General features: G+C 51.3%; 1 protein-coding gene across 2 annotated transcripts in view; it reads left to right on the top strand.

Moving 5' to 3' along the window:
• Positions 1 to 3,869: 3,869 nt before the first annotated feature.
• PIK3R6 (phosphoinositide-3-kinase regulatory subunit 6) overlaps positions 3,870 to 26,264 on the top strand; it is a 40,314-nt gene continuing 17,919 nt past the window's right edge. For both annotated transcript variants that reach the window (XM_058675915.1, XM_058675917.1), the window contains exons 1-10: positions 3,870 to 4,019; positions 14,611 to 14,712; positions 20,073 to 20,156; positions 20,570 to 20,661; positions 21,033 to 21,101; positions 21,570 to 21,702; positions 21,871 to 21,940; positions 23,247 to 23,430; positions 24,468 to 24,633; positions 25,716 to 25,802. In XM_058675915.1, coding sequence (XP_058531898.1) covers positions 14,700 to 14,712; positions 20,073 to 20,156; positions 20,570 to 20,661; positions 21,033 to 21,101; positions 21,570 to 21,702; positions 21,871 to 21,940; positions 23,247 to 23,430; positions 24,468 to 24,633; positions 25,716 to 25,802 — 898 coding nt within the window. In that variant the 5' untranslated portion in view covers positions 3,870 to 4,019; positions 14,611 to 14,699. The remainder of the gene's footprint in view (positions 4,020 to 14,610; positions 14,713 to 20,072; positions 20,157 to 20,569; positions 20,662 to 21,032; positions 21,102 to 21,569; positions 21,703 to 21,870; positions 21,941 to 23,246; positions 23,431 to 24,467; positions 24,634 to 25,715; positions 25,803 to 26,264) is intronic.

A 26,264-nucleotide genomic window follows, 5' to 3' on the forward strand; every position in this document is an offset into this window, starting at 1 on the left:
CTGTCCCTGGGAGGCTGGGGCAGATGAGAAATCCGGTAACAGCATAGCCTGGAAAACCCAGATTACACAAACCCCACAAGCAGCAGCGCCTGAGGAGGAAGTCACAGGGGCTGGTTAAAGGGACAGCATCTTCCCGCCTTGGTGATGACAGGGGCGGGGCACGGAGGGCAGGTAAGGTGCCTTGGTTCTTCCTGTATCCACCTCCTCCTCCTCTCTCCTTTGGTCTAGGCTGGTTGGCAGCTGCAAGCCGTCACACATGAAAGCTCCACAGCTCTTCTTGGCCAGGCACAGCTCTATAGCTGTCTGGAGTTTCCCAGCTGTCCCCTCGTGCATGCCACACCCAATGCAGTTGCAGAGGCCACAGCTGATGATAAGAGGAAGAGCAGTCAGCCTGAAGGGGCCGACATCAGCTTGTGATTTCCGAGGTTGATGCCATGAGGCTGAAGCTGATCAGCAGGTGGCCACGTGCCTGACTGCCGTGGAGCCTTGAACCTGCAGGGGTTCAGACATTGCTCCTTTATCCTCTCCCAGCTTATGACCCTCATTTGTGCATTCTCGCATTTATTAATTCAATTGCTTTATTCAAGGAACCGAACTTTCTCTCTGTGTGTCTCTTTTTTGAAGATGTATTTATTTTTATTGGAATTGGAAAGGCAGATTTAACAAAGAGAAGGAGATACAGAGAGAAAGCTCTTCCGTCCACTGGTTCACTCCCCAAGTGGTCACAATGGCTGAAGCTGAGCCAATCCAAAGCCAGGATCCAGGAGCCTCCTCCAGGTCTCCCATGCAGGTGCAGGGTCCCAAAACTTTGGGCCGTCCTCCACTGCTTTCCCAGGCCACAAGCAGGGAGCTGGATGGTAAGTGGAGCAACCAGGGCATGAATCAGCACCCATATGGGATCCCCACTGCGCATGGCAGGCGAGGATTTAGTCACTGAGCCATCACGCTGGCCCCATTGGGCCCCTGATCTTCCTCTTAAAATGCTATTTTCCTGTGATAGACTGTTGAAACCTAGCTCCACCTCATCTAAACAGATTGGGAGCTGGAAGAGGACTAGACAGGCATGTGCCAAAGAACTTCTAGTGTGGAAGTGCGAGGTGGAATGGGATTCCAGTCAGATGCGGGGTTGGGGGTGGAGGGAGAGTGGGGCGGGCAAGGCAGCACTAAAGGAGGTGGAAGAGGGCAGAGCTGCAGGGTGGGTGACTGACTTGTCTGGATTTGGTCCTGAATAGTTTCCTCTTCAGAATGACATATCTGAACAGAATACAGGCAAGTCCTTGCAGGAGAAAAAGAGCTGTGACTCCACGGACCCAAAGCTGGCAAGTGACACAAACCCAATGCACATAGGTTTCATTTAAAAGGGGATGTGGTGTGTGGAGTCGCATAGGGGAACAGGCCAGGAGCAGACTGAGCAGTGGGGTTTCATGCACAGCTGAACCAAGGCGCGCATAACATGTTAGTTATCTCTCTCTCTCTCTCTTTAGGATTTATTTATTTTTATTGGAAGGGCAGATATACAGAGAGGAAGATCTTCCAGCTGATGGTTTGCTCCACAAGCGGCTGCCACAGCCGGAGCTGAACCAATTCGAAGCCAGGAGCCAGGCTCCTCTTCCAGGTCTCCCACACAGGTGCAAGATTCATCCCAAGGCTTTGGGCTGCCCTCGACTGCTTTCCCAGGCAACAAGCAGAGAATTGGATGAAAAGCAGGGCTGCTGGGATTAGAACGGGCGTCCATATGGGATCCCAACGCGTTCAAGGTGAGGACTTTAGCTGCTATGCCATCATACTGTTCCCTATCAGGGCCATCTTATCTAGTGGGTGCACCAGGATGAGACCATGGCATCCAGAAGGCTTTCCAAAGAAAGAGAGGTATTGGAGATGCCTGGAGATGCCCAGTCTCATTTATTGTTGGCCGTTTTGGGGTGCTGGTGATGTGAACCAGCAAATGGGAGATCTTTCCTGCTGGAAGCCAGCTCCAGTCAAGTTTGGAACTCAAGAAGGGGGTGTGGAGTTGGCAAAAAGAGACACGGACACAGTCACTTGGTCCCCTCTGTCAACATTTCAAGAAGCAGTGCTTTTTATTTACTCAGACACAAGCCTCTGCACAAACATTTCATTGTCCTATATTTTACTTCAGGACTAAGCCAGCATGTACAGATGTATGATTAATTAATTTTTTACTTCATGGTCAACCAGGTGTGATCAATCTGTATGTTACTATAATCAGTTTCTTCAAAGCAAGCCATTATTCATTCTTCATTAGGCAACAGCCAGGACTCCAAGGCCAAGACACATGTGGTTACCTACTAATTAGTAATACATTCCCACTACATCTCTGTTTCTACAACTTATCTATCACTCAATGGGAGAAATACATCAAAAGGGAAGACATTAAGATTTAAGACAAAAAGTTTCAAACATTAAATTCCCCCAAAACTATAGGTGGTACAACCCCACAGTCAAACAATAATTAAAAGCATATCTCTATGATATCAATGAAAGTACCCTATAATTTCTCTAGCCAAAAAATTATGAAAACAGCTAAAGCAGCTACATTTTCTATGCTCCAAAGAGTTGCAAGGACAGGCTAACCTTTAAGGTCACCGTAATTGTATTTATTACCATAGCAGATTCAGCTCATTCTCCCATCACTTCCATTAATTTTGAGGATACTTATCAAACCATTTTCCAGAAGGCATGCTACATGTCTGGGCCAGATTGCGAGGCAATGGGTAAGCACACAATAAAGTGTCCAGAAACGGCATGGGCTTAATTGTACTCCTGTATGTAAATTGTTAAAGGCCCACTCACCAAGACATTATCAGCAGCATTAACTCCCAGGCTGACATCGGATGCAAAAACCATCTCTCAGGGGCAAACAATGCCTCAATAGATTACAGAATTCTTAGTGGGGTGGTTGAGTTTCACCCATGCAAGGGGGTGGAACTGCATCGAGGTGGTTGGAGGATATCTGCCAGGCCCTGCCATACAGCTGGAAACTCCTGGTGGCCTTGCCAACAGGGGAGGAGGTACTTTCTTTATTCCCTAATGTCATCCACACCCACTGCACAGACCCCCAGCACTTTCCCACCCCTATCGAGTGAAGTGGGGACACCCTTGGGAACAGAAACACTGGATATTCCTGAGGTGGTGACAAGCCTGGGTGCTGCTACGATGCACTGAGCAAGACAGGGCAGTGTTGGGATAACACCCAGGTTTCTTTGTTTTTAAGATTTACTTATTTTTACTTGGAAAGTCAGATATACAGACAGGAGGAGAGACAAGAGAGGAAGATCTTCCACCTGATGGTTCACTCCCCAAGCGGCCGCAATGGCTGGAGCTGAGCCAATCCAAAGCCAGGAACCAGGAGCTTCTTCCATGTCTCCCACATGGGTGCAGGGTCCCAAGGCCACGGGCAGGGAGCCGGGATTAGAACCGCCCATATGGGATCCCGGCACGTTCAAGGAAAGGACTTTAACCGCTGCACTATTGTGCCGGGCCCAACAACTAAGTTTCTATTCTATTCTAAGAGAAGTGGGATTTGTTGGGTGGGGGCCATTAATGAGCTTGCCTGGGACACAGTGCCTGGCGGACATGTGGCTGTCTCAGTTGGGGATGGAGGGTGGTGCACGGGCCTGGAGCTCAGCACCAGAGGTGGGAGGGGGTAGGGACCCTGCTGCAGTGCCCGCACTCTCTAGACACCGGTGTTCACCGTTGGCTGCACCAGATCAGAATGAAGAAGCACCCGTGACCCAGTGACCGCAGACTCTTCTGTAGAGAGGGCCTCGGAGGCTGCAGGATGTGCCTGGGAGGGGCTTCGAGGGCCTTGGGGAAGGAGAAGGAAGAGGCGGGACAGAGCTCGCCGCCAGATCTATGCTGACACACTCTGCCGGTCTCCAGCCTGGAGGTGTGTGAGCAAAGCCACCCTGTTTTCCTTGGGACTCTCCAGGCAGGTCCGTGGGAGGAGCTAGCACATCGCTGGAGGACTTGGAAGCTGAGTATCTGTGGCTGAGCCCAAGGTGGGTGCTGGCCCCGCAGGTGGGGTGGGGTGGGGTGGGAAATGGGACTGGGCTGGGCTGGGCTGAGCTGGGGAGGAGGAGGGGTGCTGGCAGGGATGGGGGTCCCTGGGAGCGGGCTCACGAGGAGATTCCTTGGCCAGCCAAGCCGGAGCCGAGGCTATTGGACTGTCCACCCATTTTCTTGAGAGGACACAGCCTCCCCTTCCTGCTCCTCAAACCGTGTACCTGCCAACAATGATAGGAACAATGCTACAGGAGAACGGGCCAAACTTGGTGGGGAATGCATGAAAAGTACTTTACATGTGCAAAAAATAAATAAATAAAAATAAAACCAAGAAAGAAAAGTAAAAGAAAAAAGCACCGAAATCCCTGCATACCAGGGTATTCCCAGTGCTGCAGTTACAACCATAGGCCCATTTCATCCTCCTGAGCCCTTGGACGGTGTTTGTCATAAAGTCCATTGTGCAGGTCAGAATACCGAGGCTCAGTGAGATGAAGCCACCCTCCTAAGACTGAGGACTTAGGACTAAAATGAATCCTATAGGATCCCCTGAGACCTCAGCCGTCCTGTTATCTCCTGATCTGGCTGCACCCTACCGCCCCCACCCAAGACACACACACACACACACACACACACACACCCCACCTTCACTATCACCATGAGTCAGCATCTCCCACAGGTGCTGCTCGTGTTACAGAACAGGGCTCAGGGCTCAGGATGTGAGGAGTTTGCTCTTGGGGTGCAGCTATGGCTCCAAGTGACTGAGGTAGAGGATGAAATGCCGAAGACGGGGGTGGGGGCAGGCTGTTGTGCCAGAGAGGGGGAATGGGAGAGAGACCCCCTGCAGATGCGGGACCAGGGCCGGCTATGGCCAGGCCAAACCCCAGGGGAGGGTGGAGGCTCCCTGACAGCCCCTCAGAACAATGCCCACCCCCTCAATGCAGGTGTTTCCTTCCCAGTCAGGGACAGACACAGCTGAGGAAACAGGCCCGGCTACTCCCTACTGCCGGCACTGTCCATTACCACCACCACACCGTGAGGGGGCAGGCTGCAGGGGGCAGGCGAGCACCCTAGTCCTCACTTGTCAGCCCCCTGGGGGTGTCTCACAAAGTCTCCCCACATGCTTTATGGCCTGGGACTGAAGGGGACCCCTCAGAGCTCTGCCTTCTCATTTCTCCCTGACCCCTATTTCCTATTCTGGTGGGAGGAGCATGTTAGACAAGCCCTCCCCAAGGGCTCTGTCCCCTAGGCGTGGCCCTGTAGCCAGGGTATATGAGCTGGGCTGGACAGGGGACCTAGAGACTTCACCTCCCCTGGCACCGGTACCCCAGCCCAGCTTCCGCAACTCCTCCCCCTCCACTAGGAAATTAGTCCCTGTGTTACGGTATACCAGATACAGCTATCAGATACAATACACAGAAGACTCCTATGTGTTTCTTTCCACTGCATACAAAGCACCACTTGTTTGTTTGCTTAAAGATTTATTTATTTGCGTTAGAGATGTTCAATTCACTGATTCATTTGTGAAATAGCTTGACCATGAGGCCAGGCCAAAGCCGGAAGCTTCTGCTGGGTCTCCCCCTGTGGGCAGCAGAGGCTCAAGCACTTGGGCCCTTTTCTGTTGCTTTCCGAGGCGCATCAGCAGGGAGCTGAGTCACAAGCCAGCGGCCGGGACTCAAACCAGAATGCAGGTGTTACAAGCAGGAGCTTAACTCACAACAGCCTCTGTGGTCATTCATTGGGCCTGGTTTTTTATCCCAGGCAGCACCCAGCTTTGTGTGTGTGTGTGTGTGTGTGTGTGCCCAGTTGCCTGGTCATGGCTACTGTTCTATATTTAAGGAAGACTTCTCTCTGCATCCCATTTTATTCATTTGTCCCATTTCATACCTCTGTCAAGACTGTGAAAGACCTCACATGGGCACCCCACTTACGGCCAACACTTCCAGGTCCCTCAGGGCGACACAGTGCCCGATCCAGTGGCTACTGTGTCCCAGCCAAGGAACCCCAACCTTAAGAAACCCTAATTTCATGATGGGCTACACACAGATCTACCCAAGCTTTGCCCTGAGAGGAAGAAAGGAAGCATTCTCTCTAATATGCTGGATAGCTTTACCTTCTACCAAGAAGGAGCTTCTCTCTCTCGTTTCCCAATTTAAAGTGCTTTTTTTTAAGTAAAATGTTTATTTTAATTTTTATTGGGAAGGCAGATACACAGAAAAGAGAGACAGAAAGATTTTCCATTCACTGGGTCACTCCCCAAGTGGCCAAAAGGGCCAGAGCTGATCTGATCCAAAACCAGGAGCTGCTTCTGGATCTCCCACGCGGGTGCAGGATCCAAAGGCTTTGGGCCGTCCTCTACTCTTTTCCCAGGCCACAAGCAGGGAGCTAGAAGGGAAATGGAGTAGCCGGAACTAGAACTGGCACCCACATGGGATCCTGATGCTTACAAGATGAGGATTTAGCCACTGAGTCATCACGCTGGGCCCACCGACTCCCATATTGTTGAATGTGCCAGAGCCAACCCCTCTCCCTCACCATGCACAAACACATACACACACAAAAAAAAAAAACCCACGAGGACCATCTCCCAACACCCTCCTCCTGTCCCCTCACCTATTACAGCTTGGTCATACCAGGTGCCCTTGTGCCAGATATCATTGGTCTCTGCCCTTCTCTTGGCTGGGGACAGTTTCCTGCCTAGCTGCTTCCCTGCGGCACTTCAGATTTCCGCCCAATATCACATCCTCAGGAGACACCCACACACCCACGAGAGCAGGGGAAATGAAGAGAGGTGAACCAAAGGGCTTGAAGCTTTACTTGGGCAGGAAGAAGGGGCTTTCTGAGAAGCAGTGCCCAGCCTGTAACTATTGTTAGTAACGGAGTATTGTAGATTACAGCTTTGCTGAGGGAATCAATTTCAGATGTTTTCATCACACATGAAACAGTGTTCATCAGTCTGATTGAATCATGCTGCTTTGTGTACATGGACCACAGCAGCGCTTTGCATTCCATACCATTAGAGGCAAACTATAATAATATTTTACGATAAAACCACAGACATATATATCCTCACACATCATCTTCTAATCTCCAAAACCTTTCTCTTCTGAATTTTACTTTCATAGCATTTATCATCTAATATGAAATCTAACTAGTTTACTGTCTGCACAATCTCACTACACAGCCGCTAAAGTGAGAGGAAGTTTACATTGCGTTTACTGGAGCCGGAGAGAGAAACAAGCTCTCTCCCCAAATGCTCACAGTGTCAGGGGCTGTGTTGAGGCCAGGAGTAAGGAGCTTACAGCACAGTCTCCTACGTGGGTGGCAGCAACCCAAGCACTTGAGCTCTTGCTTGCAGTCTCCCAGGGTGTGCATCAGCAGGCAGCTGGATCGAGGAGCCAGAGCTGGTTATTGAAACCAGGCACTCCAAGATGGGATGTGCACATCTTACCTGCCCCAAGAAAGTAGATATTTTGGTTGGTTTCCTTTAGTTTTCATAACCCTAGGACCTAGAACAGTGTCCGACATAGACACAGTGCTCAAGGAGTGTCCACTGAATGGGTGAATCCATCTATTTACTTGAGTCTCCAGTTGCACACATAGTTTTGTACTTGGTGTCTGTGGGACAATGCCTGGAATTCAAAGATGTACACATTTTAAAAATAGTTTACATAGTCCATGAACTGGTTGAAGTCTTCTCTTACTTAACGGTAGATGCTCCAGGGGTGTTGACAAAGTGGGACCATGAAGGGCCACTGCAGGCAGCCAGGGGGGAGAGGCTCCGCTGTGGGTGTCAGCAGAGTGTCTCCCAGGGTGCTGAGCATCTACATACTGACACGCCGACTGGTTCGTCAGCACCTTGCACATTATTTTGTGACACAGAAGCAGTTGTTATGTGGGCCAGCCTGGGTGGACCAAGGAGGGGTCAGCCTCCAGCAGTGATGGAAGTGGACATCACGGCCAGGGTGTCCGCACTCACTTCCTGGAGGACTTGTGTCCATCTGCTCAGACATTGCTCTGAGCATCTGCACCATCTGTTCTCTGTCCCACTTCTGCCCAGCAGGATTACAAATCTCTACCCTTTGCCTGAGAGTGGAACCTGTGAATTCAACAATATTGACCAAGGGCCTTTGGCATATTATCAGCAACATCAAGTAACAGGGACACAACAGAGATCCAACTGGAGTCTTTGCATGTTGGCATTGGTCCTATCGGGTAAGACTCCCGTTAAGACAGTGGCTTCCCCTATCAGTGTCCCGAGTTCAATTCCCAGCTCTGACTCTATCTTTCTGCAAATGCAGACTCTGGGAGACAGCCTAATGGCTCAAATGATTGGGTCCCTGCCCCCCACGTAGGAGACTAGGACTGAGTTTGGGCTCCTAGCTACAGCACAGCAGGAGGCTGTCATGGGCATTTGGAGAGTAAACCAACAAAGGGGAGAGCTCTCTCATAAACACTTAAAAAGATTTAAAAGCAGAGTCTTTGTCCTCATAGAGTCGCACCCCAATAGAGGCAGACATACATTTGACAGGCACAACAGCAGGCATTAGGGGCAGTGAGGAAGTGCCAGAATGCACCCTATGTATTTGTTGTATGACCTATGGGCTCTGTGAGGCAACCCTAAAGCCAGTGCACAGCAGGATTGCTGTAGCAAGCTTGTTGTGATCTGGGACTTGACCTGCAATACAAGGCTGCTTCCAGAAGTTCATTGAAAAGATAATTAAAAACGTATTTTAGCATAAAATTTTTGGAAATCCATTCCTCATATTCTCATACTGCGTATTTCCAGGAATTGTACAGCTGATAGGTCACCAATGGGTCTGCTTTCAAGAGCCAGCAGGTAGCATACATGATGGTGCAAACAGAGAGTGCTGGGATGGTGGCCACCGTCACTGCCCCTGCGCGAGTTCTGAGGATCGTAGTTGGTATGGAAGGGGAGGATACCTGGGTGGGTCGTAGGAGGCTCCTGGGGCCCTTCCACAGGCATCACTACACTTTACTGCCACCTGTGGCTGCCACTCAGCATCACCAGCCCCAGTGCTACCAGATCTTCTGGTGTTTTCACTGATCTTAAATCTGGGAAGCTTCACTTTCCTGTGAAATCTTTTAAATCTTGGCCACAGATTTGATTTTCCTCCTTTTTAGGGGAAGGAATCGGTGGTCCAGACAATGTATTTCACTGAATAGTTCCTGTTAGATTGTTTATTTATTTGAAAGGTAGAGTGATGAGGAGAGAAAGAGAAATCTTCATGTACTGGTTCATTCCCCCAAATGGCCACTACAACCAGCTTCAAGCTAGGTCAAAACTAAGAGCCAGGAACTCCGTCTAGGTCTCTAGATGGGTGGTAAGGGGCCCAAGTACTAGATCCATCTTCTAATACCCTCCCAGGAACACTAGCAGGGAGCTGGATGGGAAGTGAAGCAGTTGGGACTAAAGCCAGCATCCCAGTATGAGGTACAGGTGTCCTCAATGGAGGCTTAATGCTACATCCACAATGCTCATCACCCCGTTTTAGATTTGTATATATGCATGACTTTGACTGTGAAAAGTGAATTTTAACAATCTACTGGGCAGAGTCTTGTCTCTAGGTTTCCCCTACGTGAAATCTGACGTAAGTAGGGGCCTTGTTGGGCCTTGTGTGTTAGTCATTGTACTTCAGAGAACAAAAGCTGATAAGAGATAGATGGACAGATAACGATAGATGGATAGATATGAAAGGTTGTAGACATGGAATTAATATATAAATCTATTTTGGAGCCCAACACTGAATGTCCATGCATGGCTCTTTCATAGCACACATTTTTCAGGGAACTTTTTTTTTCAAGGTTTATTTATTTTTATTGGAAAGGCAGATGTACAAAGAGAAGGAGAGACAAAGATCTTCTGTCTGCTGGTTCACTCCCCAAGTGGCTGCAACAGCTGGAGCCAGGAGCTTCTTCCAGGTCTCCCACACGGCTGCAGGGTCCCAAGGTCTTAGGCCATCCTCTACTGGTTTCCCAGGCCACAAGCAGGGAACTGGATGGGAAATGGGAAATGGAATAGCCAGGGTTAGAACCAGCACCCACATGAGATTTCAGCGCATACAAGGTGAAGAATTCAGCCGCTAGCTACCGCACTGGGTCCCCCAAGGAACTTTCTGAAACCCTCTGGTAGACAGACTAGGATGGTGAGGATTGAAGATAGAGGATGGAAATGGGGAAGCGGAGGTTTGTCATGCAGGGTTGGTTCAGGTTGAAGGAGAAAAGCACGCTTGCAGGGAAGCCTCACAGAAACACAGGCTCGGACGTTGGTCAGATAGAGGATGGCTTGCATAGCAGATATGGGGAGAAGAGCCTGGTCTGAGTTGAGAGGGACAAGCCCAGTATCACCAGACACTAAGATAAAATGTTGACTAAATAGAAAGTGCCGGGAACTGTGTTGTAAACAGTCCAAGGCTGACAGCTGAGTCCCGGCTTCTGTATCTTCCCATCTGCTTGCGCCTGCCCACACAGAAATCCTGCATCCATGGCTCGGCCATCAGAGAGAAATGTTGGCCAATGCCCTCTGGAGTAAAGAGACAGCTACTTCCTTTCCTTTCCATAAATGGCTGTGGAATCTCTGGTCATCTTATTTCCATAACAACAGGACTGTGGTGAACTGAGAACTCTCAGCCACAAACAGTCTGCAGACCAGGGGCCAAGGAAAGGGAGTGACGTAGATCGGGTCTGAGTCCAAGTCCTAAGCACCAGGCTGGACACTGGTATGAGGTTCCAACCTGGAACCCTGCGTGCTGATGCTCCGGGCAGGAGATAACAGTTTTCCCAGCTGCAGCAGAGAGAGCAAACCTGACTGGCCTGAATCTTTGTGTTGTATTCCAGGCATCCATGGGTCTTGGGCAAATGAGGTAACACTGAAATTGTTACAAAGTCACCACTAGATCCAAGGGACAAGGACTGTGTCTCATCCACTCATCTCTAAACTCTTGGATCTTGCATAATTTCTGCCATGGGGGTGGTGTTTTGTAGATGTTCTTTCAATGACTTGGCAATTTCAGCCATCCCTAAAACACTTACAGAACTAGAGGGAGAGAGAGAGAGAGACCCCAAGAGGGCATCAGAGACCCAAGTCCACAGTTAGGAGTTTGAGGGTCCCTTTCCAAGATGACTTCTGTGGCTTGGTTTCCACGGTGGAGATACAGAACAGCCAATGGTGTATGCTTGCCTGACCTCCCAGCCCCCAGCAAGCTGGGTGGAATACCAGAGGTGCCTAGGGGACAGGCTGCAGCCAATGCTGAAGGTGCTTTTGTTAGAATACAGAAAAACACGTCTTCTAAGCACACAAATTGTAACCTGTGCCTGTTTGGATGGATTACAAATCTCACCCTCCCTGGCTGGACTGCAGCTCCCACTCACTACCCTGTGCACCTGCTGAAAAAAGGACTCAGACCTGAGAAATCCAAAAGCAGGGGCTGTGGGTAGGACACAGGCTGCCCTCATCCACCCACGGTCCCAGTGATTTATGGCAGCTCCCCTCAGGAAGTATGGCTCGGTACTTAAAAAAAGAACTGGCCTCATCTCCCGAGAGATTTAGGCCACTCCTGAAGGGGAGACAGATTGAGATGCTGACACATCTTGAGAATGGACTGGGTTCTGCTGTTACCATTTCTTGTCTAGATGCAAGCTTGTCCCCTCTGGGGGCTGTTCCCTCACACAATGTGATCAGCAGCCCGCAAAGACAGGAAGCAGATGACAGAGGAGGGCAGCGGTGGGAGGAACTGGTGGGAGCGCAGAGCATTCCCTACTTAATCTACATAAATGCCAAATAAATGTTTAGTGAATGAATGAATAAGGAGGCTTCTGGTAATAATTATGAATTTTCTTTTCAATTAAAAACCAGGTGGCAGAAACCTCTTGGCCTACTGGTTAAGATACCAGCTAGTGTACACCCATTCTGTATCAGGCGCCTGGATTGCAGTCCCGACCGGAAAGGCAGATGTACAGAGAGAAGGAGATACAGAGAAACCTGGATTAAGTTCCTATCTGCCAGCTTTGACCTGGCATAACTCCAGCCATTGCAGACATTTGGGGAGTGAAATCAGCTCATAGGGGCTCTCCTTGTTTCTCTCAATCACTTCTCAAATGAAAACAACAAATACATCATCCTGAGGCGTGACCGCTTTCCACAATTACCACCTTAGCTGCCTAGCTCAGTCCCCTTGATGTTCATCTTTAACTACTTTCACTTGGAGAGAAGCTGATTACTCGTGTGTTTGTTTTAATAGAGGGGCTTGGTGAGAGACAGGAAGGGAGGTAAATGGCAGGGGAAGTGACCAGGAGCCTACACTGGAAGTTGAGGTCTGAGCTGTAGCCCTGGTGGCTTTTGGCAAAGTTTTTCCCCTTCCTTCATTCACCAGATATGTTGGGTGGGTGCTGCCCTGTGCATGATGGAGCAGGAGCTTGTATGGAAAACCATTCAGCTTCCAGCTGATTGTATTTAGCTCCTTGTAATTCCTTTTCCCCCTTATTTAAAAAAAAAAAAGTTGGGACCGGGTGCAATGGCTCAGTGGCTAAATCCTCACCTTGCATGTGCCAAGATCCTATATAGGCACCGACTTATGTCCCAGCTGCTCCGTTTCCAATCCAGCTCCCTGCTTGTGGCTTGGGACAGCATTGGATAATGGCCCAAAGCCTTAGGACCCTGCATCCGTGTGGGAGATCCAGAAGAAACTCCTGGCTCCTGGCTTCGGATTGGCTGAGCTCTGGCAGTGGCAGCCACTTGGGGAGTGAGCCGACGGATGGAAGATCTTTCTCTGTATCTCCTTCTCTCTGTACATCTGCCTTTCCAATATAAATAAATAAATCTATAGGGAAATAAATTCCTATTAGTAGAAAATGTTTCTGTAGTTAAAATTGTAAAAAAAAAAAAGTGTGTGGACATTGTTCAGGTCCCAGTTTTTGTTCTTTAGGGGGGGATTGAAAGGCAGCTGTCATCACTTCTAAAGATTTTTCAAACTTGAAGGAGCTCCTGCTGAAAAGCTCAACTGATGGTTTTTTTTTTTTTTTTATTTCATTCCATTTTCCCCCAAACTCTGAAGTTCCCTCACATGTGACATGCATCATTATCAGTCTGTCATTTTCTCTTTGGATTAGTGTTTCTAGTTATCTGTTATCTCTGCAAAGAGCTGGCTCTTGGATTTGTTCCGGGGTTCCGCTGCTCTTCAGGGTTTGGGCTCATTGTTCTGGGGAGCACAATTTGGGAACAACTCTCTCCATGATAGTGGGAGTTTGTGGGTGAGACTAAGGGCAGAGGCTGTGGTGTCAGGTGGTCTGAGTTCAAGTCCTCATTCCTTCCTTTACGACCTGTTTGACCTTGAGTCATTATTTGCAGAGTTTGAGGGTGAGGAACAACACCTACCTGACAAGTTCAATATTCATAGTTGAGAATTGATAGCTTCCAAAGGCTTAGAAGAGGTGACCAGTGTGATGGCTCAGTTGGTTAATCCTCTGCTTGCAAGCACCAGCATCCCATATGGGCACAGGTTTGTATCTTGGCTGCTCCACTTCTGTTCCAGCTCCCAGCTTATGGCCTGGGAAAGCAGCAGAGGGTGACTCAAGTCCTTAGGATTCTACATCTGTCTGGGAGACCCAGAAGACGCTCCTGACTTTAGATCCCATTAGCTCCAGCTACCGCAGCCATTTGGGGAGTGAACCAACAGATGAAAGATCTTTCTCTGTCTCCCCTTGTCTCTGTAAATCAATCTTTTCAGTAAAAAAAGCTAAGCCTTTAAATGCTTAAAAGAATGCCAGTGCATCCTGGGTACCATGTAAGTATTACTTGCAGTCGTTGCTCAGCATCCAGAGGAGATGGGTTCTAGGACCCCTGCAAGTACCAAAACCTGTGGATTCTGAAATCCCTCATGCAATACGACATGGTATTTGCATAGAACCTACACACCCTCCCATGTATTTTACACTTGCTCTTAGTCAAAAGGTTGGGAAACAATCCTCCCGTACATTAAAAAAAATTTATTGTTTACTGGCCAGAGCTGAGCCAATCCAAAGCCAGGAACCAGGAGCTTCTTCCAGATCTCCCACATGGGTGCAGGGTCCCAAGGCTTTGGGCCATCTTCTATCGCTTTCCCAGGCCACAAGCAGGGAGCTGGATGAGAAGTGAAACAGCTGGGACATGAACTGGCGCCCATATGGGATCCCAGCACATGCCAGGCAAGGACTTTAGCCACTAGGCTACTGTATAGGATCCTCTCCCATGTATTTTAAATATTTCTCAATTACTTATGATACCCAATGTGATGTAAATCATGGTTGTGCTGCCTTGTCTAGGGAATGATGATGAGAAACAAGCCTACCCATTCTCACCATAGAGACTATGTATTTTTTCTGAACCCCAATTGGCCGAATTTACAGATGTAGAACTTATGTGCGTGAAGCCAACTGTATTTCTTCAAGAGCTCTGGAATTCTCCTCAGTATTTCTTAAATATCTCCAGATCCCAGTGGGATCATGCTACAGAGCTGGAGTCCCTAGGGGTCTCCATGTCTCAAACGCCTTTTCTGCACCTTTCCACCCCTGATTCGGCTTCTTCTTTTGCAGAACCAGCGCTGTGCAGAAGGGTAACCAGTCTGCTTGCCTCTGTGCTACTCGAGGTGACCACATCCTCTTCACACACCCCACAACCTCCCATGGAATGCTCAGGTCAGTGTGGTTGGAGGAGTAGGGTCTAGCCAGCCTGACTGCTCAGTGGGACAGGCCCTTTACATGTGAGGTGGTGGGGGAGCATCCCCAGGGTTGGCAGGACCATCTGACCCCAACTCCATTGCCTGGGTTTGAGGACATCTTGAGGGATGGACATTCATACACCTGCTAGGAGAGGTCCTGACTGCTTGCAGCCACTGAGGTGGACGACAGGAAGAACAAGAGGAACCGGGGTGTAACACCACACGCTGTGAGGATTTAACAAACACCCAGATTGCACGGGACAAGAGAATGACAAGGAGTGACAAAAGCACCTGGCAAACATTCACTCACCGAGCAAGGGTTGTTTTGCAGAAAGGGGAAACCGAGGCACAGCAAGGGCAGGCATTTTTTTTCCCCAAGGTCACGTAAGGGTTACCAGGTCACAGGATCTGAATTCGGTAACCTTGCCCCAGTGTCCAAGCTCTGAATGATTCCACTATGGTTGCCTCGTGGAAGTGTCTGAAGAATCTGGTGAAGGGAGACCACGTCACCGGGACTTCCTACATATGTCTGGAAGGGAAACTAAGGCTCAGAAGGCTGAGGAATTGGCTCACAAAGCCACGAGTTAGTAAGTGCCAAAGCCAGGACAGGAGCAGGGTCTGTGTGATTACAGGGAACATCCAGGCTCCCATATGGGGAGTAGGAACCAACACTTGAATCAACCTGCTGGCTCCCTGGATATGTATTAGCAGGAAGCTGATATGAGGTCAGGCATCTTAACCTTTGGGGTTACCTGTCACCACTTACTTCCATTATATCAATGAACAGATGTCATATTGTCTTTTAGGAAGAGACATGTGCCAGACACAAACAATAAAAATTGAGGTAGCCAATTTTTTTAAATTTACCTATTTTTTTATTGGAAACGCAGACTCACAGAGAGAAAGTCAGAAAGCTCTTCCCTCCACTGCTTCACCCAAGTGGCTGCAACGGTAGAAGCTGAACTAATCCAAAGCCAGGAGTGAGGAGCTTCTTCCAGGTCCCCCACGCAAGTGCAGGGTCCCAGATCTTCGGACCATCCTCAACTGTTTTCCCAGGCCACAAGCAAGGAGCTGGAAGGGAAGTGGAGCAGCCAGGATTAGAACTGGAACCCACATAGGATCCTGGCAGATGCAAAGTGAGGACTCAGCCACTAGGCCATCATGTTGGGCCTACCAAATTTTTTTTTTAAGTGACCAAATAGAAAAAAGAAACTGAAGCACTAGACGCCAGAAAGGGCAGAACAATATGAATGCATGATTTTACTTTCTGCGATTTCAGTTACCCTAAGTCAATGCTGAAAACATTCAATGAAAACTTCTAGAAAGTAACACGAGTTTTAAGTTGCATGCCATTCTAACTAAAGTGATAAACTCTCACCTGCTCTGCCCCGCCCTGCTTAATCCTGCCCAGAATGTGAGCCCTGCCTTTATCCATGCTCTGTATGCCACCACTTGTTAGTCTCACGGCAGCCATCTCAGTGATAGAGACTGCCAATACAACATTGGTGGGCCTGAGGAGATAGCCTAGTGGCTAAGATCCTCGCCTGTGTACACCAGGATCCCATATGGGTGCTCCACTTCCCTTCCAGCTCCCTGCTTGTGGCCCGAGAAAGCAATAGAAGACAGCCCAAAGTTTTGGGACCCTGCACCTGTGTGGGAGACCTGGAGGAGGTTCCTGGCTCCTGGCTTTGGATCAGTTCAGCTCTGGCCATTGCGGCTACTTAGGAAGTGAACCAGAGGACAGAATATCTTTCTGTCTGTCTCTCTGTAAATCTGACTTTCCAACAAAAATAAATAAATACATTTTAAAAAAATAAATTATTGGTATTCACATAACCCTTATTTTATTTGTTCATAGCCACACGTGTAAGGAGTTGTGATATTGGCAATTAGATATGCCAAAGAAAAATGTTAAGCTTTTCTTATAAATGAAAAGGCAAAAATATACTAAGATTTTGAGATGAAGAGACCACATTCAAACTTTTTGTTTGAGCATAGTGAATTTGTTTTTCAAGACTTTATGTATTGACTTAAACGTCAGAGATACAGAGAAAGAGAAAGATAACTTCCCTCTGCTGGTTTATTTCGCAGCTGGTTGCAACAGCCAAGGTTGGGCCAGGCTGAAATCATGAGCTTCATGTAGGTTTCCCTCGTGAGTTCCAGGGACACAAACACTTGGGACATCTCCCAGTACTTGTCCCAGGCCACTGGCAGGAGTCTGGGACAGAAGTGGAGCAGCCAGGACATGAACCAGCGGCACCCATTGGACATTCCTTGTGTCACAGGCAGCGACTGGCCACTACACCACAACCCCAGCCCTGTAGTGTGTTGTCTTGTCTTATTTGGTTATTGGTGTTGTTCCACTACTCCTGTGCCACCATGATAAGCTACACCTTCTCCTGCTTATGTATGTATCGGAGAACAACACCCTCACTACAGGGCCTGGTGCCGGATGTTGTCTGAGGCATCCTCGGGGGGGTCTGAACCGCAGGAGGACAACTCAGCCTTTAAAACACCTTGTGGGTGGAGAGAATGACAGCCATGATGCAGGCTGGTGTATTGCACAGCAACAACCCCGAGACACACGAGCATTCCATTTCTTTCTTGGCCTCATCAAATGCAATGCAGCTTCCAGCTGTCATTTTCCAAGGTCAGCCTAAATGTCAACATCTCTCCTTTGAGATACTTGTCCCCACCTTGGGAGCATGTGAGAAAGTTAGGTAGTGGAAGACAGGGCTGATGCCTTCTATCCACTGGGGTCACAACCCACCGAATTGTAGTGGCCAGGCTTGCAAGTCCCAAACGGGGCTAGGGAGCTCTCTTGGGAGCGGCTACATTCTTGTGCCTGGCAGAGGCATTCACAGACACGGTGTGGAGTGTTTATCAGATCTTTGCTACCACCAGCACACTTGTCCCCCAGCTAGCCCCAATCTTCCTCATTTCCCAACACTTCATAACTCTTGTGTCCTCACAGTTTTAGGAGAACCCAACCTCAAAGCCCTTGAGCTGGGCCTCCATCCTCCTCTCTAACGAAAATCAGCAGTCTCCATCCCCATCTGTCAAGTTGGCTTAGTCAGCTACCTAGGGTCTCAAAGTTAGGTGCCTGCTAAGACCGGTGGAGGATATGAATGGGCAAAACCAGAAGACTGGGAACCATGAAGAGCTGGGAAGCTGTGTGCCTCCACACTGTCCTCCCCGGGTCCTCTTGACTGGGACTGAGCCCCAGTCGGGTTGTAAGTTCCCTGGCAACCAAGTCAAAGGGGAACAGCTGAGGCCCGTGGTTTGTGTTGCCTAACAACGGGAGAACACACACACACTCACACACACACACACACACTCGCCTATGAAGGCAAACTCCTAGTTCACTGCAAACAGGATTCAGTTGTGTGGGGAAGTGTTTCTGGTGCTCTATCCTCCAAGAAGCAGAGAAAGGGAGGAAGACTTGAGTGGAAAAGTCTAGGATTGACAGGAAATCTTAAGACAAGCTCAGGGAGGTGTTTGGGAAAAGCTCTCTCTTAGAAGGGCCTCTTTTGCAATCCTTGCTGCACTTTGCAATGGCTGGGGAGTGCAGTTCAGCAAGGAGGAGCGACAAGTTTCACAGCTCAGCAACCCGGGACCTTGGTCAGTGAGACTCCCCAGAGTGGGAGCCCAGCAAGGTGCATCCTCAGGGCTCCAACACTCTCAAGTGCCTGTGGCTTCTCCTGGGGCTAGTTACCTGTTCTTGCCACACCAAAACACCACCACGAGAGGAAAAACTGTTCTGACAGTTGTCACCAGAAGGAAGACCTTATTGGAGACTATTGCAATAGGGGAGCAAGAACAAGTCCCACTCCCCACAGGAAAAAGGAAGGCGGACTCCTCAGCTGCTGAACTGGGATCTGTAGGGAGACAGAGGTCAAGGTCAAGGTCAAGGGTAGGGGCCTTCCTGCTAAACTGCCCTACAGGGATTCTTGCTAGAGGAAGGGTAAATGCTCATACACCAGTGGGTGTAGAAAGAATAACTTGATCAGCTTGCAGGAGTAGGGGGTTCTTTTTGAACTGACTTTGCAGAGTTCTTGCTCATACTGGCCAGGGACCAGATGGACAGGGGTTAGGTCAAGTCCTAGTGGGAAAGGAGGGCTCCAAAGACCTGGGGAAGGTTTGGTCAAGGAGACAGTCTTCATTATACCCGTCTCAGTGTTTGGTATGTCCTTCTCCATGGACTTTTAAATATTTACCTTCATGCATGGACGGAAGAATTAGTCACCAGGATTTTTTTTTCCCCAACACACACGAATATCAATGTATAACCATTGAAAATGTAAGATAGTTTGTGGGTCAACTCACCTTACTTTGTGGTATATAAAAATCCCGCTTATCTGTGAGGGGTATGTCCCAGGACGCCCCAGTGCATGGTGGAAGTACTGACCTAGGACTTACATCTTCATGTTTTTCCCTCGCATTATTTACCCTCTATGTCCTGTAACTTTACACAGCTAACATATCCTACCACTTTTATTTGAGGGATGGCGGAGTTGGCAGAGACAGCGGTCTCATCGTTGTCTCACTCTTCCCATGTGTACAATAGCCAGGGTGGGAATAGGCGGAATAAAGAAGCCAGGAACTCAGTCTAAGTCTCCCACACGGGTGGCAGGGCCTCAACTGCTTGAGTCTTCATCTGCTGCCTCCCAGGGTGCGTATCAGGGCCAGAATTCAAACCCAGGCACTTCCGTATGGGATGTGGCCTAACTGCCAGGTCACGTGCCCATCTCTTACCCTTCTCTGTTTTGTGCCTTAGTGTCTCCCTTGCATCTCTCCTCTTGTCCTTTGGGGCCATAATTAGTCCCAATAAAGACCGCTAGAACACAAGTCCTGGGATAACATGGCAGTGGGTCTGTGAGCCAAGGCAGGTCCTAGGTCACTAATGTAGCAGGTGGAGTAGTATATACAGCACGGGCACCCAGGACAGAGGGGCGAACCACAGCCCAGTGTGGACAGAGTGAGAGACGGGATCACAAAGTACAGTGTAAAACCTGTGAATTGTTTTGCTTGTGGAATTTTCCACTTAACATTTTTGGCCTGCAGTTGACCACAGGTCGTGGAAACCACAGATAAAAGGGAAGTTACTGTGCATCCCACACCTCAGCCAACTTCTACAAAGAACCCAGAAACCTAGCCCCTACACTCCTTGCCTTCTCAGCTCTAAACAGAGAACTCTGAGGGCACCTCTTGAGGCTCATGGCCAGGGGGCTGGGGACACTTTGGGGGATGGAGGTGGAGGGAGGTGAGAGCAAGGTGGGACCAGGGGGGCTGCACTCCCAAATCCCTGGCCTTAAAGTGCCCCCCAACCCCGCACAGATGTGGAGCTGGATCTTCAGAGGAGTGTGCAGGCTGTGCTCCGGGAGCTCAGCGCCCAGGTCCCGGCCCTGCAGAGCAACCAAGGTAGGAGGTAGTGAGCACACAGCCTCCCCACCCCAGCCCTGCCCTCCTTCCTGCTGGAGACTCCTGCGGCCTAAAGGACCCAACAGGCTTCTCTGTTCCCCCGGTTCAAGTCCCACTCCCATCCCAGCAACCATGGCAGAATGCACTGGGCATCTGCCACCTCCTGTCTTAGTCGCCTTCTCCAGCTCCACTTCCAAACACGGTTCAGCTGGGCACTTCTGCCTCAGGGCACACACCTGCCGCTCTGAGAGCCGCCTGTATGTGGCTATTGTCCCTACTGCATCTCATCACAACCCACCAACCACTTTCACTTGTAGCCAAGCGCTGACTGTGGGTTCAGACCCAGGTCTGGTCAGTGTCATGACCAGGGACCCCTGGTCATGATGGATCCCTGCCCCCAACTAACTTTCCAGGCATGTGGAGATGGTCCCTGCACAAGAAGGTCGAGCGAGATCCTACTAAGAGTCCAATGCTGGTCCGTATTCTGCTGAGGGAGCTGGAGAAGGTGGGTCCCCAGGTTTATATAGGTGGGGGGAGGTGGTGGTGCAGGTGAAAGTGAGAGGCCTATGGGGCTAGGGATCCAGTCCAATGTTGGTCACTCGTGGGTGTGACTTTTGACGCAACACGTCTTGCTCATGTGCCCACGCAGAAGCAAGACTTGGTGTGTGGGAGGCGCTGCTTCCGAGTTCCTGCCTGAGTCACTGCTGCCCTTCCCCTGTGGAGCTCCCTGCACCTCCCACCCCTGGTCTCAGGCAGACTGACCCTCTCCCCTTCGCATAATGGTCACCACCTTGCATGCCATCTCCCACCCGCCCCACAGCCCTGGAGCACCCCGGCCCCTGACCCTTGAATGTCCCCTGGCCTCCTGATTTCCAGGCTGAAAGCGAGGACCAACGACACGTGATCATCCCCTTGCTGCATACGCTCATGTACGTGCTCACAAAGGTGAGCCAAGGACTAGGGGATGCCCACGTGATAGTGATGGCCGCCATGGAGCTAGACTGGGCACTGGCATCTCCCTTCATTGTGCACCCACCCAGCCTGTGCCCCAGAGTCAGTCTGGGAAAATCTCTGCATTGCCTGCTCCTGACCGGTTCTCTGGCACCAGCCAATGAAGACATGGGATTGGGGAGACAGTGGGGAAGTCGAGGCAGCGTGGAAGGGAAGAGACTAGAAATGTAACCCCCAGGCATGCAGCCCGGTGAACCACAGGAACATGGGAAGCCTGGGAGGACACGGAGGGGCACCTAATTGCTAGGGAGGCATTGTGCCAGGTGGTGCAGGCACAAGAGATGCTGGCGGAAGGGGGCTGAAAGGTGTGGCTTGGGAGGGGGCTAGGGGGCCCGACTTCTCTTCCTGCAACTCCCACCCCACCCAAGACCCTGCATGCCCCAACTGCCCCCTCTGCCCCAGGCCACAGGCATCCCCGGGGAACTCTACCAGAGGACATATGCCTTCTGCACCAGGCTCCTGACACTGCCCACTCCTTACTGCACGGTGGCTTTGGACTGCGCCACCAGACTAAAGACCGAGACAGCCGTCCCAGGTGAGAGCTGCCAGCCAGCTGGGCCTCCATGTGGGAACACCAGCCCTTCCCAGGGTTCTGGCCCTTTCCTCCTCCGAGACCCCAGGAGATCTTAGCACCTTCTGCAGGATGCTGAGGCCTGCGATCCAAGGGTCAGGAACTGGCTGGCTGATGGGGTCTACTTTACAGGGACACTGTACCAGAGGACAGTCATTGCCGAGCAGAACCTGATAAGTGAACTGTACCCCTACCAGGAGAGGTAAGCGGCTCAGCCTGCCCTCAGCGCCCCCTGGGAGGATGGGGGTCAGGGAGGGCTGGATGGCCACCCTCCGGACAGGGGACAAACGCAGAGGCAGGATTGAGAAGACATTTGGCTCTCTAGCCCTGACGGCTCCCTGTTTAAGGATGGTCCAGCCACATCTGTGTCAACCCTGGAGGAAGAATAGGGCTGGATTCAGAGTTGACCTGCTCACCTGCAGAGGGTGGACATGGCCCCACAGCCACACTGGAGCTCTGTGGTTGCACCTGCTTCCCGTCTCAGTCCTGGACCAGCAACTAGGCAGCAGGGGCAGCCTGGGTCACAGTGCAGTCTGGAAGCTGCCCCCTGCACATGCCCAGTGCTTCAGACATGATGGCGGAGTGGCCATACTGCTCATGTAGGGAGGAAGGTCATGACATTGGAGCACACACCTTCGTCTTCTGCAGGCATTCCTGTTGACTTGTCACAGCTTGTGTCTGAAGTTTGGGATGCTAGGTTCCAGGGGGAGTGGAGGGGGCGCTCAGGGGAGTTAGCACTAAAGAGGGCAAATGGGAATGTGGTGAGGTTGATTTTCTGGTGTGATGAGGGAGATATGAAGGCCTGGGACTCATTCGTGGTTTGGCGCTCCAGTCCTGGCAGGCAGAATTCAGGGTCCCTCCTAGAGAATGACATGGCCACTGGGCCAGGGTACTAAGAGAGGGAACCGGATCTTTTTTTTTTTTTTTTAAGTTGAAAGACAGAGTTACAGAAAGAGATAAGAAGAGACAGAGAGAGATACTGTATCTGTTGGTTCGCTTCGCAAGTGGCTACAACAGCCAGAGTTGGGCAGGTACAATGCTGGGAGCCAGGAACCTGCATCTGGGTCTCCCACATGGGTTCAGGAGCCAAGCACTTGAGGCATCCTCTGCTGCTTTCCCAGGTGCATTAGCTGGGTGCTAGATCAGAAACAGAGCAGCCAGGACTCCAACCGGTTCCATGAAGGATTCTAGCACCATAAGCAGAAGGTTAGCCTACTGTGCCATGGTGCCAGCCCCGTTGTGTGTAGGTGGGGAGCTTTCCTAGGCCTGACATTCAGGCTGGCTCCCTATGTGACGTCAGTGGGCTACATTGGGGTGAGCAAGGCTGCCCTTGGTATGAAAGCTGTGTACGCTCTCACTTGCTACAGTCCCCACTGCTCCCATGGTAGCCCCACCTACCAGAGATGCTGAAATCAGAAGTTCCAAGAGGACGACGCACACCCCTGCAGCCCCCACAGGCAGTCAGTCATCCTCACCAGCCTCCCGTCACTTTCTCTCCCCGCCCACAGAGTGTTCCTGTTCGTGGATCCCGAGCTGGTGTCAGCCTCGGTGTGCAGCGCCCTGCTGCTGGAGATCCAGGCTGCCCAGGTGCAACAGACTCCCGAGGCCTGCATGCGCCACGTGGTCGCCCATGCCCTGCAGGCGGCCCTGGGCAAGGCCTGCCACGTGGCTGCCCTACACCAGAAGCTGCAGGTAACTGATGCCCGTCCCATAGAGCCCTGCAACTTCCTGTCCACCACCCACACTGCTCCTCCTCCTGCAGTTGCACGTCACCTTCACCGCCCAAGTCAGAAGCTCATCCTTTTAGTAAGTGTTTAGTAAGTAAATGTGGAAAATTGCACACAAGCTGCAGAAGAAAACAGGATTTTCAATAAGGCAGAGATGCTCACCATCCCGTGCAAAAGAACTGAGCCAGGATTTGAACCCACGTCTCTCTGATATCAAACAACCCTCAGTTGCCTCCCAGGACTTCTAACTCCATCACAAACCAAGATCCCAGCGCTAAACCGTGTTATATACTGCATGTGCACATGTGTATATTCCTTTTCTGTATCACTGGATTTTGGCCACATGGAAGCCCACACTTGTAACCGTTGTTTAACCTTCTTGCTTAGGGCCATGCCCTCATTCCCTTAGCCAGCACCCCTACCCCATCCTGTTGAGGTGCATTTAGGCTCTTTCCGACACTCGTCTGTTGCTCAGCTTTTCTCTCTGACTCAACCCCCACTCCATCCGCCAACCAAAAGATCCTGCAGGTTGGAGATTGTCTAGCTGAGGGTTGGCACCCAGAAAGGAGAAGGGTGCCTGCGAGGGTTCAGCTGTGCCCTGCTTCTAATGCCCCAGGAAGGCTGGGGCAGGGGACTGGTCCTTGTCCCCACACTGTGGTTGAGACCCTGCTTGGTCATGAGAAGGCATTAAGTAAGCCCATGCTCTTCCACCTGTTGTATTCCATCTGGAATGTTCCACAGTCTGAACCCTGCATCTTGGATCCTTTCTTTGGCTTGGTCCCTCCTTAAGCCACTCTAGGGCACCCACTGGGTCCCCACCATAGGCTATGGTGGCAAGCAGCTGCTGACAGGGCAGCTCACTGGCTGGGTAGGTGGGAGTGTTCCAAAGGAGTGGAGGGAAGGTGGCACGCTGGGTTGTCCATTGCCCAGAGGACATGGTGACTGACGGTGGAGTGGAGGCTGGGCTGAGGCCACCCAGGCTGTGACACCCCACCCCATTAGGCCAGCCCCCGCCGAATCCTGGAGCACTATTTCCACGCCGTGGTGGCAGCGGTGGAGCAGGTGGCGAGTGAGGGCAGCCTGAGTCGGGCGGGATACCTGGAGAGGTTAGAGGAAATGTACTGCTCGCTGCTGGGACCGGCAGCCTCCACTAGAGAACACCACGGAGGTAAGTGGTAGTTGGGGGCGGTGGGCGGTGGCCAGCTGCCTGAGATCTGCCCAAGGTCTGCCTGGGTGGGTGGGGAAGGGGCAGGATGCAGAGCATGGGAGCAAGACATGGAGAGGGCAGGCCACTGATGTGGTGGTCACCAATGACCACACATATCTACACAGCACCTGCTAGGCCCCAGTTGCTGCAGTTCTAAGCACTTTACTTTCCACAGGGCTCAATATGTCTATTAGATCAAATTAGTCCTCACCGTGGACCCGTGAGTGGCTGCAGGCACCCAATGCAGGGCTGGATGCCACCTGTAGGGGTCAGAGGCCTGGTCCTGGGGTCTGAGCTCAGTGGCCTTGAGTCACACCCGCCCACCACCCCAGAGTGTCTTGTGTCCCACCCCAACCTGCCCTGTGCAGATTAGCGGCCAGCTAGCACTCCTGGGGTGGGGGCAGGGAGCCATAGGGGATAGTGGTTACAAGCACAATGTTGTGGTCATGGGAGCTGGACAGCCTGGGTTCAAATCCTGCCCTTGCCACTCACTACATAACCTAGAGGCAGCTATGGAGCTTCCCTGTGCTTTGGTAAATGGGGGATAATGGCATGTCACTTGGTTGTTGGCAGGATCCAGGGGATGATGACAGAGCCAGGTGGGAGAAGGCCACAGCCTCACTAGGGAGGGAAGCACAGCAGTATATGAATTAAGCAGAAACACGGGAACTAAATCCTACCTCCGGATAGGAGGGCTGCTCCGAGGGAATGGTAGCTGGGGGCTGCCAGGGTGGTGGTCCTGCATGCCTATAGAAGGGAGAGCAGGAGCAGAGGCCTCCTACCCCGCCTCCCCATACCCCTGAGCCCTGGTGTGTCCTGCCACGCCCCCACACACCCCCGACCCCTGGTGTGTCCTGTGTATGCCTCAGCCTCCATCGGCGGGATGCCTGGGTGTGTTAGCTCAGGAACGCCTGGAGGTGGCCCTGAGGAAGCCTAGACATGGGCAGTGTGATTGAAGAAGCGAGGGCTGTGGGTGACCCAGGGCCCGCTGGGTAGAAACCCCAGTCACCCCTGGGGTCCCCACAGCCTGCTCCTACCTGTAGGTGCTGCCCTCCAGGACCAGCCGCTGAGCAGCCCCCTGCCCAGCCCCTACATCACCTTCCACCTGTGGACTGACGAGGAACAGCTGTGTAGGTCCCTGGGCTCCTCTCTGCTCTGTGGGGGTTGGGGTTGAGGGTTGTTGGGGAATAGTGGCTGGAGACAGTGCGTTGCGGGCATGCCTGGAGGACAGCGGCTAGCTAGCTCGCTGGGTGGCAATAGCTTAGCACCCTGGTCTCTGGTCTCATGCCCACGGTGATGCCAACAGCCATGCCCCCAAGAACAGTTGTGGCTCCCAGAGCTGCTGCTAGGGTCCTCTTCACACTTCCTCTTCCTCTGCCGGCCGCCTGTAGGCCCCAGCTTGCTAGCACAAACGTGGGAGCTCGAGGCCTCGCACTTGTGTCCCAGAAGAAGCTCTAGGACCTGGGAAGAACTGAGGGTCTGGGGTCAGCTAGGTACATGTCCGGGGTGAGGGGGAGGAAGGAGGACACCACACTGATGTCTTTACTGCAAGGCTTCTCAGGGTGTGTTTCCCAAGGGAACTCGGCAAGAGG

Source organism: Ochotona princeps, chromosome 17 (assembly GCF_030435755.1).
Source record: "Ochotona princeps isolate mOchPri1 chromosome 17, mOchPri1.hap1, whole genome shotgun sequence".
Classification (NCBI taxonomy): domain Eukaryota; kingdom Metazoa; phylum Chordata; class Mammalia; order Lagomorpha; family Ochotonidae; genus Ochotona; species Ochotona princeps.